This window comes from Pogoniulus pusillus, unplaced genomic scaffold (assembly GCF_015220805.1).
Source record: "Pogoniulus pusillus isolate bPogPus1 unplaced genomic scaffold, bPogPus1.pri scaffold_47_arrow_ctg1, whole genome shotgun sequence".
Lineage (NCBI taxonomy): Eukaryota > Metazoa > Chordata > Aves > Piciformes > Lybiidae > Pogoniulus > Pogoniulus pusillus.
Window position 1 is genome coordinate 1569077 of NW_026974707.1, and position 16723 is coordinate 1585799.

At 50.7% G+C, this 16723-nt stretch overlaps 2 protein-coding genes across 12 annotated transcripts in view; one reads left to right on the forward strand and one right to left on the reverse strand.

Annotated features, from left to right (window-relative positions):
* Nucleotides 1-16723, forward strand: part of LOC135174134 (gastrula zinc finger protein XlCGF17.1-like) — an 872006-nt gene that overhangs the window by 812672 nt on the left and 42611 nt on the right. The window lies entirely within an intron of this gene.
* The window catches only part of LOC135174153 (gastrula zinc finger protein XlCGF49.1-like), a 60359-nt gene that overhangs the window by 27939 nt on the left and 15697 nt on the right, over nt 1-16723 (reverse strand). For 9 of the 11 annotated variants that reach the window (XR_010301757.1, XR_010301756.1, XR_010301754.1 and 6 more), the window contains one exon: nt 13263-13950. The exons of the other annotated variants lie outside the window; for them this stretch is intronic. Coding sequence is in view for 1 of the 9 variants with exons in the window: in XM_064141393.1 (XP_063997463.1) it covers nt 13928-13950 (23 nt within the window). In the remaining 8 variants the exon portion in view is untranslated. Of the gene's footprint in view, nt 1-13262; nt 13951-16723 lie in introns of those variants that run through there. 11 annotated transcript variants of the gene reach the window in all.

The window sequence follows — 16723 nt, forward strand, 5'->3', positions numbered from 1 at the left end:
GTATCAAAGACACTATCACCATCTGGTGACGCTGGGCCGGGTAGCGCTGCCTCAGGATGGGGCAGTTGCTGGACGTTCATTTTGTGAGTGAACAGCCTGTGTAAAGGTAAGCTGACATGGAATCTGATGCGGCACTGTGTCTTCTGGCGTGTATTCTTTCTAAGATAGGGCTTCCATAAGAAATTAAGAAGCTCTGAGAGTTGTTGGCCCGGGCGCATGCACAGGGTCCTATGAGTGAGCCTCCCATGATCTTTAAATCAGAAGCATAGTGGGAGGTCGGAGATGCACTGTGGGACGCAGTTATTAACAATGGAAAAGACTCTAAGACAGCTCAACAGCTAGGTCCCACCTGGCGGGATGTGCTCCGCGCATTACTAGACATGAAACCCAAAAGACATGCTGTGATTGCGGCTTCTCAGTCGCTTCTGCCCATGCCGGTCGCTGCCGACAGTTCTGACGCATGCACGGTGCCAGTGTCCACCTCTGCCCCCGCCCCAAGCGCTCCATTGCTGCCTGTGGTTCGGATCGTCTGGTTCGGTTCGTATGTTACCAACCTGCCTGTGGCCCATTCCAACTGATCAGCCTGCTCCAGCATGCTTGCCTGCTTCGACCTGCCTGCCTGCTTCGGTCTCAGCTCGGCGCAAGATTGCTGACACCCGATCCTAGAGGCTGAGGGCCTGCTTGGACCTGATCCTAGCTGGGGAAAATGGACAACGCCCTAGTGGTGCTCTGAAACCCTGCTAAGCTGCTGACTGTGAGTAGACTGATGAACTCTTAAAATCAAGACTGAACAATTTCAAAGACTCAAAGAACTCTTTAGAGAATCATAGACTCTCTTTTGTTTGCTATTTTCTGAAATGTTACTCTAGCCTCATCAAAAGAATTCACGTGGGCAACTTAGTTTCGGGAAGAGGATCTTCGTATTTTGGCAATAAATCACTTGGTCTTTACAAGTCAGCCTCGCGTGTTTTCCCCATGAATTTCCCGTGAAACTGCATTCCACGACAAATTGGAAAGAGAAAGAGAGCTCGGTAGCTCAGTTTTTTTGACTTAATGCTGCTCCAGTCCAAGGAATGCCCAGGAAGGTTGCCAGCTCAGTGGTGGAGTTGAAAAAGAGTATGCAGCACGATCCCGGTGGACAGCCATGTTGCCCACCCCACACCCTGCCTCCGCCCCCCTCCCTACTGGGGCCACGCCCAATAAACCGATCGTTGACATCTCCGAGCCTGGCGATGGCGCCGCAGTTGGAGGGGTGTGCTCTCGGGGTTCGGTGTGCATTAGCGGTCACCAGTCACCCACGGCTATCGCTGACGATACCAGGCAGTCACTGGAACAAGTAGTTAAGTTGTTAGAAAAATGGATGCCCGACATTCTAACTGGTCAGGGTAGCTACCAGTCTATGGAGGTACAACTCCGCTTCCCACAAGAGCTTCATGATCTGTCTGCCCAGGTGGCACTATAAGCCTTTTATTCCACTCCCGGCTTAACACCTGCTCCCTCATACACCGGAATCAGGCAGAGGATGACTGAGGAGTATAGTCACTTCATTGACCGGCTATGGGCAGCATTAACACATGGAGAGTTGGATGATAGCACCAAAGCAGGGCTGATGAAGAGCATGGCATTTGAAAACACTAATCCCAAGACCCGGGGTATTTTAGCCACGTTGCCCACAGGGGTGTCTGTGGAAGACATGTTAGAACGAGTATCCCGTGCCCAGGGCAGGAAGCAATATGCGCTCGTGGCGGACGCCATACATGCATCTGATCAAGCTGTGGCAAGAAAGTTAGCACAGGTGGTTGAGACTGCGCTTGAAAAAAAAAAAAGTCCTTCTTGTTTCGGCAACCCAGCGGGAGACCTGCCCGACGCCTGTGGGCTGCTATCGCTGTGGCCAGCTGGGTCACACAATGCAGTGCTGTTCAGCCTCGGTGTGGTGCGCCCAGTGCCAATCTCCTGGCCATGCCACAGCAGTTTGCTGGTCAGGAAACTTCACAGCCAGTGCGAGCAGCCGCGTGCAGATGACAAGAGCTGCAGTGCAGATGAGGCAAAGGGTACCTGGACACCCACTACCCAGCTGCTGGCATGAGCCACGGGGTTGACTTGGTAACAGCAGTAAGTGTCACCTTGCAGAATACACAAGTCACGAAACTTCCTACCACTGCTTCTTCACTATCTCCCTTGCCAAACAAGATTGCCAGCGACTTCCCTCTACAGTACCACCTGTGAATGAAGCTGAACCAGTGAGCCGCTATGAGTACAGAGCTTTGCCGTGAGGAATGAAGAACTCACCAACTCTGCTGCTTGTTCATTGCCAGAGCATCGCAACCCTTACAAAAATTGGGCATGTACAATTGTCTATCACTACATGGACGACATTATTTTCTGTCGTTCACGGACGTTTGTGCCTGCAGTCTTGAAAACGGTTGAGACAGTCTGCATAAGAAGTGGTCTGATTGACACCCCAGGAAAGATACAGCAGCAGAGCCCCTAGAATTATTTAGGTTGGGATATTACTGAGGCCACATGGTGGCTGAGCTGACACAGCTGGGGGCTGGGCAAGATGGGGAGTAGAGGACACCAGCAGCACTGGTCCTACCCCTCCTCCTCCCCCCCCACTCACCACCTGCAGAGAGGTCCGTGGGGCCCTGTTCCCCCCCCCCCCCTCGTCTCCTCCACCAGTTGGTTATCTCTTTTCACAGATATTTTTTTCTGCTGGAAGCAGCAGAGCCTCGGAATTGTTTTGAGCTGGAAAATTACTGAGGCCAGAGTCGCACCTCAGGAGATTGACTTACTCATGGACTTGAACACAATGCCAGATGTCAGATAGTTTATGGAAATGATGGCAAGAATAACGATGATGACTTAGAACCATTTTTGCCCCTGTTACAGGCATGGACACACAAAGGTGTATTTTTTAGCCACCTGATAATGACAGTTTGCACTCAAAATGATAGCTAATAGTTCCTGACTGGGGTATTCACCGTCACCTTACTTCTACGGACTAAGCATCCGTTCCTCAGTGGCAAAAGAAAGAGAGGGAAATTGCTAGGCAATAGCAGAGATGCCAGTCCCACTGACAATGGGTGGAAACTCATACAGACACAGAACGCACCAAACAGGACAGACTAGCACACTTATTACTAGAACTCAGACATGCTGCCTCTCTCAGCAAGAGCATGGGCACTGAAATCCACATTACAAATCACTAACCACATTCTGGACTAGGAGCAGGGAATGATAGAGCTTGTAGGCTAATGCCAGTCAGCTCCTTCCTCCAATAAACTTGTTCAAACAGATAAAGACAGGACTATTTTTGAAGGCCTTTTTTGATGGTACCATATTTTGAGTATAGAAGTCTACTGAAGCAGCTGCTACCTACAATGGAATGAGCTTTGTGACAACTCTGATTTTCCCTTTCTCTGAAGAATACCATGGGATTGTTATCTTCTTGAAGTTTCTTTGCTTTTCCTTGAATTTCCTTCAGCTGATGGATTTTTAGAGTAAGATAAGTTAAGGCTAAGGGTTTGTAATTTTGAGAATTTAGGATATAAAGATATTATGGGATGTTTTTCTTGGGTATATCTGAGCATCAGAAAAAAAAAGGGGAGGGGGGAGAAAATGGGTTTAGAGGACAGTAGGATAGCAGAAGAAATTTTTTCCTTTTTTGAGATTTTTGTAATCACATTATACAGACCAGGCCAGTGGATCTGTTAGCCTGGGAAATGAATATGTCTGCATTTGTTCTTGTATTTGCTTGTGTTTGATCATTTATCTTCACAGGCCTTGATGAAGACCAATGTTGGAGAAATTCTTGTTAGCAGAGCACACAAGAACTGATAAACATGAGCAATCCATGCTGGGAACTTCCTGGGATCCATCCTGGGAGCTTAGATAGCAGGCACAGGGTGGTTTCCCCCCACATGCAGCTGTGGGGGGTGGAGTGCAGCTGCAGGTGGGCAGAGTTTTGCCAGCCCCAGAGGCTGACCCTCAGATTGTTAACCTATGCACGCATTACATGTAACCTGGACCTTCTGACTGTAGCCAATCTTGGTGGAGCAGCCTCTTGCTAGAACGCATATAAGTCACTGTATCACGGAAATAAAGGGGATTTGACCATCTAACCATATTGGTGAACAAAGAGTCATTTTCCCATAGCGCTCCACCGGATTAAACTCCAACAGTTGTGTAATACTTGTGTTATAGTTCATTAGGGGTTAGAAGTTGTTTTTCTAGTTACACCCTCACCACAACACATCCAACAGAATCCACACCATCCAAGCAGCTATCCAGAGGAATCCTACAGCATCACATCACAACGAGGCATCCAACAGAACCCTGCACCTGATTCGTCACTGATGCCCTGCAGTGAGAGACTGTTCCTGATTTCCCTCCAGAGGATGTCTGCAGCCATCTCACCTACACCAGTTCCCCTGATGCCATACACCAAGAGACTGTTCCTGATGTTTCCTTCACAGAGGGAAAAGACTCTTTCCTGAGTTCCAACAAGAACTGTTCCTGTTTCACTGACTTTTCTTCCATGTTCCTGTCCTGCTTACACCTCACCAACCTGCACCGGACCAGAGAAGCAGAGCACCTTAGGATACAGCCGGGTGCATCCTCAGCACTGCCCTGAAGATCTGCACATAGGACACCACAATGAACACAAAACACACAAAGACTAAACAGACTAAACTGGCCACAAGAAGCCAAAGATCCCTGAGGTAGGCTGTGGAGCAGGAGAGCTTGAGGATCTGGGGGATCTCACAGAAGAACTGGTGCACAGCATTGCCCTGGCAGAGGGGCAGGGAAAATGTATTGGCTGTGTGCAGCAGAGCACTGAGAAAGCCACAGGCCCAGGCAGCTGCTGCCATGTGGGCACAAGCTCTGCTGCCCAGGAGGGTGCCATAGTGCAGGGGCCTGCAGATGGAAATGTAGCAGTCGTAGGCCATGATAGTGAGGAGAAAATAATCTGCAGTAATTAGGAATACAAAGAAGAAGAGCTGCAGAACACATCCTGCATAGGAGATGGCTCTGGAATGCCTCAGGGAATTGGCCAGGGACTTGGGCACAGTGGTGGAGATGGTGCCCAGGTCAAGAAGGGCCAGGTTGAGGAGGAAGAAGTACATGGGGGTGTGCAGGTGGTGGTGCAAGGCGATGGTGGTGATGATGAGGCTGTTGCCCAGGAGGGCAGCCAGGTAGGTGGCCAGGAAGAGGCAGAAGTGCAGCAGCTGCAGCTGCTGTGTGCCTGCAAGTGGCAGCAGGAGGAAGTGGCTGATGGAGCTGCTGTTGGACATTGCCTGCCTCTGGCCATGGAGACCTGTCCAAGGAGGAAAAGCAGTGACAAGTTAGGGGACACTTCTCTCTGAAAACAAAGGTGCAGTGCCCACAGAAAAGCCTCTGCCTCAGCTGAGTGAGGAAGGGCTCAGCTCATGCCCCATCCCCACCAACGACTGGCAGGCTTCAGCACAGCTTCCAATGCAGCTTGGACACTCAGCTGCCATGAAGACACCTCCCAGGCAGGACCTCCAGTGACAGTGTCAGAGCACAAAGTGACCACAGCCCAGCCCCAGTCCCACACAGCAGGAGTCTTGTGGCTCGAGGGAGACTTAGGGACCAGCACTGCAGAGCTCTGCAAACAATGAGGAGAAGGCACAAAGGCAGAGGGGCTTGGTGTGAAGCCTTCTCCTTGCCCTGCTCTGCTCCCTGCACCTCACACGCTGCAACTGAAGAGCTTTGGTCACCCTTCTGTGTGCACACTGCAGGAGCCCTCAGCTGCATGTCCAGGTGTCAAGGCCATGACTCATGAGCTGGAGCCCACAGCTTTGAGGGCACTGCCTCTGCTGGGTCGGAGAGGAGACCAAAAGGGTGCACTGGGAAAAGTGTCTGCAGGGCAGAGAGTGGCCCAGAGCTGCCTGATGCCCCTTGCCAGGCTTCTTGGCAGCAGATCCCTCTCCATCTGCCTGCCCATGTCTCTGCTGCCTGCAGCTGTCCCTGCCACCAGCTGCTTCTCTGTGCCCAGGTCTCTCCCTGCTCCCTGCTGGCAGCTCCCATCCCACCTGCTGTGTGCCCAGCTCTACCCTGCAGACCCCTCCCAGCAGCTGGGCACTGCCCAGGCTGATCTGGAGCTGTGCAGAGACTCAGGAGCAGCTCAGGGAAGCACCAAGGGGACCTGAGGCTTCAGTGTCTTCTGCAGAGTGGAGAACTAAATTCCAGTCTCACCCTGCCCACCAAGGAAAGCAAACTCCAGGGCCAAGACTCCTTCCCTTCCAGGAAAGGCCTCTCAGAAATGCCCGGGGGGAGCTGCAGCTGGGAGCAAACCTGACCCATGCAGCAGCCTCTGCTCAGCAGAAGGACTCTGCCCTGCTCTGCCCTGCCCTGCCCTGCCAGGGATGGCTTCTTCCACCCTCAGCTTCTGCCCACAGTGCCATGGGGAGCTCTGCAGGCAGGCTGAGAGCTGAGGCTGGCAGGCAGCAGAGTCCCTGCCCCAGCACACAGCCCCTGGGCTGCAGGGACCCTGCTCTGCAGGACAGCTCTGCCCACCCCTGCCTGCAGCCCAGGGCTGCACAGCTCTTCACAATGGCCTGAGGAGAGCCTCTGGGCAGGGAGTCCTCCTTACAGTGCCCATCAGCTGTGCCTACAGGAGATGCCTCCAGGACCTGCACCTGCACTGTCCTGCACCCACAGACTCGCCTTGTCAGGGACTGCATTGACTACTGCTCCAGTGAGCTCTCAGCATCCTCCTGGTCCTGGCCACCTCAAAGCTCTCTCTGCTTCTCTCATCTGCCTGAGATGCCCTGGCACTGCCCTCAGCCCTGCTGTGCTGTGCAGAGGAGCTGCTCCTAGACAGAGCTGTCTCTTTTCAGTGCTGCCCGCTTGCCAGCAGCTCCCTGCAGCCCAGGAGCCCAGCCCAGATCAGCAGCAGAGGAGCAGCCCTGGGCATGTTAATGACCTCTCTGGTGGCTTTGGTGCTGGGTAAGCCTCAGAGGCTGAGAGGAAGATGATGAAACCTCTTCAGAAGTTGAAGCCAGCTTCAGACTCTGAAGTTTCTTGCAGTTGTTAATGGGTCCCAGTGAGGACACTACTGGGAAGGTGTCCTCAGGCTCTGGTTAGGGCAGAGAACTGGAGGCAGTGCTGAGAGGTCAGGACAAGCAGGGGAAGGTGGCTCTGATGCTGAGCACACCTGGAGGGCTTTCATGAATCCAAAGGACCAAGGTTTGACCTCCACACCCTGGCAAGGGAGATCCTGTCCCTCCCTCAGTCCTTAGGGCACTTGCTGAGGCAGTAGGATGTGGACAGGATCAATGGCAAGGGCAGGACTGTTATGCAGGGGCCAACTGAGATCTGAGTTTGGGCTGAAATGCAATGAGGCTGATTCAAAAGTTATTAAATAATTTATTAATATATACAAAGAGAATTCCCCAAACTGATTTACAACTCTGCACACAAGTTCTTGGGTGCTGCTAGCAGAACTGTTTCACAGAATGTCTCTACCCAATGGGATCTGGAAAGGTTTAGAAATGTCTTTCCCAGAGTCTGGCAGCTTCATTCACTGCTGGTGAGGTTAACCAAACTCCTTTAGAAGCTTCAGTGAAGGATTCAGGACACTCACTGGTCCTCAGTGCTAATGTCTGTGGCCCAAAGCACAGGCAGGGAAATGTTCAACAGAAGTTCTGTGGTGAATTCCACCTGGGCAGCGATGTGGAATCAGCTGCTGGCTGAGGTGGCTGACATGGCTGAGGAGGCTGAGGTGGCTGAGGAGGCTGAGGAGGCTGAGGCAAAGGGCAGGCGAGCGGCAGGTGAGCGAGGAAGGAAGGAGCAGGCAAGCTCCTTATTCACCTGTTCAACCCCTTTTATAGCACAGTGCCCGAGGCTAATGCTCTCATTGGCCACACAATCACCCAATCACCTCTGGCAGTCATCCAAACATACCCACAAAAGGCAGGCCCCACAGGCTGCTCTCCTCCAAACATGGGGGGCGCAGACGCCTTGCACGCGACAGGGGCGTGGGCCTTATGGAACCCCTCTCATGTGACCAGACTAAACCAGACTGGGCTGTCTGGGTTCCTTTTGTGCTGTTTTCCTGCCTCTGGCTGCAATGCAGACAGGCAGGCAAACATGTCTGGACAGGACAGGACATGCTCAAGCCCATTTTGTGACCCCTGGGACTCTCCACCACAAGGACTAGGGCACAGACCCTGCCAGGCTCCTGAGGATGGACAAGGAGGCAATGAGGCCAATACAGCCTGGGCTACAATGCAGCACAAACTGGATCCCCTTGATGCTCCTGGGACTCACTGGATCCCTTCCAATTGGGACATGGATACTCTGAACCCCTCCCAGTGCACACTGTGCTCCTTCCCAGTACTCGCTGGACCCTTGGCACCATCCCAGGGCACTCTGGGACATTTCCTAGTACAAATCAGACCTCCTGATCACCTCCAATCTAGACCAGGCCACACACCAGTACAAACTGCTTTGGTTTTCCCTTTCTCAGTTCAGACCTGGCTCTCTATCACTGCTAATTGCTATTGTAGCCCACTCCCAGCACCCCTCTCAGCACAGCCTGGCCTCTCTCCCAGTGCAAACTGGATCCTCAGACACCTTCCCCATACTCACTTGGCCCAGTCCCATTACAAACTGGATCCCCTGATCCGCTCCCAATGCACCTTGAGCCTCTCAAACCCTCACTAGCCAGTGTCCACAAGCCCTATATGCCTAACCACTGCTCCTCCCCTGACCCCAGGCCCCTACTCTACCCAAAAGGAGCTGAGCCCATTCCTCACTTCACCCCTTCAACCTCAGCCCCTCCCTAAGACATCCCTGCCCTTAATTCTACCTCCATTGCTCATTCTGGCCCCAGCCTTTACCCTTGGATTCACCACTTGGCCTTAACTGCAGCACTCAGCCCAGCCCCAACCCAATCCCTGCTCCTCACAGCTGGCCCTCACCTGAACCATGCCCAGCACCGTTAAGAGGGCACCAAAGGCTCTCTTCAGCCTTGTCCTGAGACCCAGCACTCAAAGGCATCTCTGAGCCTTCAGCCTTCCCATGGGCACCTCAGCCTCAAACCTCCTTCCTGTGCTCTGAACTCTCACCTGTAACCCATTTCCACCCCTGACTGACTCTGCTTGGCCTCAGGGCAAGGGCCATAAGCCACAGGAGCAGCCACAAGGCCATGAAAGAGGAGGTCTGGAGGAAGAAGATCTGCCAGGGTGGACTTTGGAGGCTCTCTCTAAGAAGCTGAAGGCTCAGGGAGTGCTGTGCTGCTGCCTCAAGGCTGCTGTGAGCTGCTGGAGCTTTCTTGGGTGTGGGCAGAGAAGGAAGCCTTTAGGAAATGCAGCTTGGAAGGTTCAGGCTGGGGCTGAGGACAGAAATGTCACTCAAAGGGTAAAGCTGTGGTGCAAGAGGGGAGCCAGGAGTGTGGGCAGCCCATGCCTGGCTGTGTGCCAAGGCAACTCCAGCAAGGGTGGAGAGCCCTGAGGGAAGGAGTGGAACTGTCAGGGGGAGAGCTGGCTGGGGAGCCTGAAGGGCAAGAGGTGCAGGCATGGGACAGCACAGGACAGGCTGCAGTGGGGATGGCCAAGGTCTCTGGCCTGGCTGAAAGGCCCAAGAGGATTGAGGTCTTTGTGCCCTTGGCTCTGGCAGTTGCTTCTGCTCCCATGGCTGGGGAGATGAAATTTTGTCTTGAGGCTCTCAGCATCTGCCTTGGCAAGGCCTGAGGGTCAGGGCTTAGCCTTTCTTTTTCACAAACCAAGCCCAGGCTTTTCTGGCCTGCACTTTGCCTTTGCCTCCCTGCACTCATGGCCGACAAGGAGCTGCACTGACAAGTCCCTGGGGACTTCAAGGTTCTTTGAGTTTTTCTTCTGACTTAGACTTCTTGAGAGGTCTCTTCAGCCTCCTGGCAGCTCCTCAAGTACATGCAATGAGCCCCAAGTGCCCTCAGGAGCTGTTTTTCTCTCTGCAGTTATCTACAAGCTGTCAAACCACAGCAAACACAGCTCAGTGCTCATGGCAAAGGGAAGTATTTGATTATCTCTCAGATGAGAGTGAGAGCAGCACCCAGCAAGTGAGAGTGCTGCAGGCTGGCTGCTCAGGAGGTCCCTTTGAGCTGACATTGAATGGACAACTTCACTGCCCACCCTCCCAACCTCCCCATGCCTCTCACTGCCCACCTGGGCCTTCCCTCACTGCTCCTGGTATCAGACTTCTGCACTGCTCTCTGCAGCTGGAGCTCACAGCTGCATGGTGTCACACAGCCTTCTCTACAGAGTCAAATCACCTCTCTGGGATGTCAAAAACCCTCTCAATGGTGTCTCACGTCCTCTTCTATGTGTTGTCCTCAGGGGCGCGCAGCGATCTGGCTCAGGAACAGCTCAGGGACCATCCCTGGCCGCACGGAGCATCAGCTCACAGACACCGATGCAGTGGAAAGCAAATGGCGTTTATTAGTGGGCAACGCTGGGTTATATGGTGTGGGTTAATACATCATTTCCGCCTGCTTACATCATAAGCTGACTATTATTGGTTATGGCAATAAGGAGAGGGGCCCTGTCTTTCCGTACAGCACGGCATCTTCCAGCCGCTGGGCCCTAGCTGCCCACATTTCCCCCCTCTCTGTGCACAATAAAAGTAGCTAAAATAGAACACTTCTAGAACAGTATAAACTGTATATGAAATGAGCATAGAAATATGGTCACAGTGTCAAAAGATCTTAACAGCATAAATCTTAGTAGTAAGGCACTTTAAATGAGGTACCGTTGAGAACAGTGTAGTGCAACCAGGAGTAGTTAGTGTAAAAGTATGAGATGAGAACATTCTTCACAGTATCGTTAGTAAAAACTAAAGTGCACCTACCTATGGCATGTGAACACTCCCTAAATATACAACCAGATCAGCTGCCATATACTGTACTATCTCTATCTTCTGTAACTATTTCCTTCACAGTATTACAACCTTTGGTAAAAGCAGGAGATACATTGTGCAAGATAATAATACTGGAGGTATCTCAGAACAGATTTTGGTGCTCTATAAGCAAGATGTCTACTGTCTGCAACCTACATTTAACAAGTGATATCAACTTGTTCAGTATGCAGGGTCTAAAAACTAGACTCAACACGCTCATCACGATCGGTCCCATCATGGAGGATATCAGGGTGGTTAGCCATGGTGACTGATTAAACCATGATTCAAACCATCCCTGCTGGGCTTCCCTATCCTTTTGTCTTTGGGCCAATCTCTCTCTTAATTTAGCCATGAAGTTTCTAACTACTCTGGCGTGATCTGCGTAAAGGCAACACTCCTCCTCCAAACCGGCACAAAGGCCTCCTGACAGCATGAACAGAAGGTCTGAACCTCGTCTGTGCTGTAGAACAACTTCAGAAAGTGATGAGAGAGATTCTTCTAGGGAGGCCATGGAATTTTCTAGTCTTTGCAGGTCCTCATCAATAACGGCCTGTAGCTGGGATAGGCCCTGTTGTTGGGTTGCCAAGGAAGTCACTCCTGTTGCTGTACCGGCTACTCCCAGACCGAGTAGAGCTGCTATCGTCACAGCTGTCAGGATCTCCCTTTTGTGACGTTTGCCGTTATCTTCTCCCCAGTAGTAGCACATCTCCTCTTCTGGATGGTGTAGGACCTTGGGAACAATTACAATCTGAACACAAAGATCAGCAGAAGCATTAAAGCGTTCAGGGGACACACAAGGTGTTACTCCTAACTGATGGCAAATCCACATTGCAGGTGTAGCTGGGATAGCCCGTTTGTACCCTTTATTGACCTTGATGGTTCTCGCACAAACCTCCTTTCCCCAGTCGAATAGTGAGGTGTTCCCAAAACATACACCCTGACCCCTTACCTGACTCAGGGTAATTCCTTTCCGCGGTGTGTTCCACCCACATTGTGTTGGACTACCATCTGAAGAATAGCTAAAAGAGGTGTTGAGGGCAACACCCTCATAAAAAGGGGGATGCTCATCATAGCATAACCAACAAGATTTAGTGAGATTCAGGCTTGACTGATTCAGGGACCAAAAGGATGCATTTAGCACATCAAGAAAGAATTTATCAGATGAGCGGTCAAGTTCCACATCTGGTTTATCTGTGGGGCTCCTGTGCTCTGTCGTTTGAGGCTCGGTGTGAGAAGGGACACTTCCTTTTCTCTGTTGATTGTCACTTTTGATTACTGCATTAGGGCCAATTGCTGCACTGCTCTTTACTTCCTGTTTTTTGACAACGAATAGTCCTCCCTTATCTGTACCTGGCTCCCAGAATCCTAGACCCCAAGTTTTGCCAATGGTCCATCCCAGGTCATCCTCTCTGATCACATTAAACCCATAGTACTTACACCAATTTTGGGTCTGCCATAGGATGGCGCAATTCCTCCATGGTAATATTTAGGGAAGGAGGTGCATCCTTGAGGTCCTCGGCCTATTCTCAAAAATCTGTCCGGATCCGATCCCGGTGCCCAACCTGGAGCTATAGTCTCACACCCCCAGTGAGTGCCAAAGTGATGCTCGGGGAGATTACAATAGGGTTTTCCTGGATTAGAGCTGGGGCAAACATAGAAGCTCATCTCTTGGTGACATGGTCTAACTGGAATTAACTCACACAAAGTGACCTGAAAGCTAGGGGGTCCCGGGGTAATCCTCTTCTGCATTACCTTTTGATCCTCCCGCCTCATCAGCACCCATTCCCACAGTTGGTGATCGTATGAGCCATTGGACGGTTTTACCATACCCAGGATCAGAATCACACAGAGACATCGCAACCCTCCCTTTCAAGGGCCTTCTTGCCATTGCTTGGATCTTGTTGGTGGGACACTTTCTGGCGTGGGTGGTGGTGAAGCGCTTTTTGAGTTGTCGTCTGCCACTGGGAAGTACACATTACAGGGCACCCAATCAAGAGGTCCTGTAGACAAAAACTCACAGTTTTCATTAGTTTTTATTCTGGAGGTCTGGTTTAATAGACTTAAGTGGACACCACTTGACCTTGCCATCTTTTCTGACTGCAACGTATCCACGCCCTGTTAAAGCTCATTTCCATCCTGATTCCCATTCTCCCAAATCATTTCTAACTACAACTGATGGGCCCTCTTCTAATGCCTGAGTGGCCCAATGTTTCTGGGAAGGGCTGTTCGTCTCCTCCCCTATTGGGAATTGATTTAATGCTAATAAGGCAGTTGCCAACAGACATGCCTGATTGTGGTGGTTTGGGTGTTACCCGCCCCCCCACACTTAAGACGGTACCCAGACTAGACTCAGGCGGCTCTGAGAATATAAATGAAGCTATTTATTTACAGCTAGCACAATATACAAGCAGATATTTACAGTAGATACAGTTATAGACAGAAAAATACAAAGTAAAAGGTAATACAGAAACACAACTCCCCTCCCAAAAACCTGAGTCCCCAGGAGAGGCTCTCAACCACCCCTGCACCTTCCCCCTGCCTCTCTCAACCTCACCCCAGACCTAAAGAAGAATAGAGGTTCAGCCAAGAGGTTAAGAAGCAAAGATGAGTGGCAGGAGATGTTAGGGAGATGCAGCTCAGTCAAAGCCCAGCCCAAGAGTGCTATCTAATGCTTACATTCTTCTTCAGCGAAACTCTGAGGGAAACAGACATCACCACTGTTTTCCTTTTCACAGCCTATGGTCTACTTTTTCTCACCAAACCATTCTACCCTGCTTCAAACTAGCACAATCCACCCCTGTCTACTTCACTCAGAGGATCGCTGAGAATTATCTGATCTAATCTAAACCAATATTTACACTAATGGATATCAGCAAGGTCAGTTCACACTTCATTCCAGCTATCTCAGATGTAGGTGATTCAAAAGCTCAGAACAGTTTGTCTCCTCACAGGTGAGACCAGAACAGGGACTCCCACGTGACATTGGGTTCGTGCTCATGTACTGTAGATTCTCTCATAGATTCTTTCAGTGTAGGATGCTGATGGTACCTAGAACACAAAAATCCCAACAGCTTGTATTATACACTCTGAATTTAGACTCTCTCAGCTAAGGTTAGATTTCTCTGTGGCACACACTGGGTTTCACCATTCACTTGCATTACCCAGTAGGTGTGACCAGGACCTTCAGCAGACACCACCCCTCGGACAGGTTTCCCCTCATCCGAAGGAGAAAATACCCAAACAGTTTTCCCTAACAGATTCTTCTCACCTACAACAGGAACTTTATCACCATCTACTGTTTGGACCAAGTCTGATTGTGCAGGTCCTGCTCTGTTTACTGAACCTCTACTATTTACCAACCAGGTAACTTGTGCTAAATGTTTGTCCCAGTTTTTCAGAGTTAGACCCCACATGGCTTTTAGAGTGGTTACCAGCAAACCGTTGTAGCACTCAATCTTCCCTGAAGCTGGTGCATAGTAGGGTATGTGGTAGATCCACTCAATGCTGTGCTCTTTGGGCCAGTTCTTCACAAGATTGTTCTTGAAATGGATGCCATTGTCTGACTCGATTCTCTCTGGAGTTCCATGTCTCCACATGATCTGTCTCTCCAAACCAACAATGGTGTTACGTGCAGTTGCATGTGGAACTGGACAGGTTTCCAGCCATCCAGTGCTGGCCTCTACCATCATCAGCACATACTGCTTGCCAGAACGAGATGGAGGTAAAGTGATGTAGTCAATCTGCCAGGCTTCACCATACTTGTACTTTGACCATCTCTCACCATACCATAAGGGCTTGATTCTCTTAGCCTGCTTAATAGCAGCACAAATGTCACAGTCATAGATGACTTGGGTGATAGCGTCCATGGACAAGTCAATTGACCTGTCACGAGCCCATCGGTATGTTCCATCTCTGCCTTGATGTCCAGATGAGTCATGGGCCCACCGAGCTAAGAACAGTTCACCTCGGTGTTTCCAATCAAGGTCAAGATCAGAGTTAGTATCAACTTGAGCAATCTTAGCAGCTTGGTCTGCCTGCTGGTTGTGTTGATGTTCCTCAGTGGCTCTGCTCTTAGGCATGTGTGCGTCTACGTGCCGCACCTTCACTGGAGTTCTCTCCAGCCGTGCATCAATGTCCTGCCATAGATCAGCACACCAAATAGGCTTTCCTTTCCTCTGCCAACCATGCTTCTTCCAGTCCTTCAGCCAACCCCATAGAGCATTGGCTACCATCCACGAGTCGGTGTAGAGGTAAAGGATAGGCCAATTCTCACGTTCAGCCACATCAAGAGCAAGTTGGACAGCTTTTACCTCAGCGAACTGACTGGATTCTCCTTCTCCATCTCTCGCTTCGGTAACTCTCCTGGTAGGACTCCAGACTGCTGACTTCCATCTTCGCTTGTTCCCAACCAGACGACAGGAACCATCTGTGAACAAAGCATAGTTCTTTTCCTGATCAGAGAGATCACCATAGGGAGGAGCTTCCTCAGCACGAGTTATTTTCTCCTCTGGAGGTTTGGTACAGTCTGTGCCTTCCTGCCAGTTGGTGATCACCTCCACCAGACCAGGTCGGTCAAGATTACCCATTTGTGCTCGTTGGGTTATCAAAGCCATCCATTTAGACCAGGTTGCATCTGTGGCATGATGCGGTGATGAACCTTTGCCCTTGAACATCCAGTTTAGAACTGGCAGTCTAGGAGCTAAAAGCAATTGTGACTCAGTTCCAATCACTTCAGAAGCTGCTTTCACTCCCTCATAGGCTGCTAGAATCTCCTTCTCATTTGCAGTGTAATTTGCCTCTGAACCTCTGTAGCTACGACCCCAGAAACCAAGTGGACGACCACGTGTCTCATTTGGAGCTCTCTGCCAAAGGCTCCAAGTTGGACATTGTCACTGGCAGCCGTGTACAGAATGTTCTTAATGTCCGTACCAGATCTCACAGGTCCCAAGCCCTCTGCATGGACTACTTCTCGCTTAATCTGATCAAAGGCTACTTGTTCAGGTCCCCACTCGAAATTGTTTCTCTTACAAGTCACATCATGCAGAGGTTTGACAATCTGACTGAAACCAGGAATGTGTAGTCTCCAAAATCCCACCACACCAAGGAAAGAAAGTGTGTCCTTCTTACAGGTGGGAACTGCCATGGCAGAGACTTTGTTAATCACATCCTGAGGAATGTAACGGCGACCATCCTGCCACCGCACTCCCAGAAACTGAATTTCTCTGGCAGGTCCTTTGACCTTCTCTCTCTTAATGGCAAAACCTGCTTGCAACAGAATGTCAATGATTTTGTTCCCTTTCTCAAAGACTTCCTCAGCAGTTTGGCCCCACACAATGATGTCGTCGATGTACTGGATGTGCTCTGGAGCTTTACCTTTCTCCAGTGCATTGTGGATGACTGAGTGACAGATGGTTGAGCTGTGTTTCCACCCCTGAGGCAAACGGTTGAACTGGTACTGGATTCCTCTCCAGGTGAATGCAAACTGAGGCCTGCACTCCTTTGCTATGGGAATAGAGAAGAAAGCATTAGCAATGTCTATGGTTCCATACCATTTAGCCTCCTTCGATTCCAGCTCGTACTGGAGTTCCAGCATGTCCGGCACAGCTGCACTCATGGGTGGAGTCACCTTGTTGAGGGCACGAAAGTCAACTGTCAGTCTCCAGTCGCCCGTAGGTTTGCGCACAGGCCAGATGGGACTGTTGAAAGGTGAATGAGCTTTCTCTATGACAGCCTGACTCTCCAATTGACGAATCAGCTGATGAATGGGCAACAAAGAGTCACGGTTAGTTCTGTACTGCCTGTGGTGAACAGTTTGAGTAGC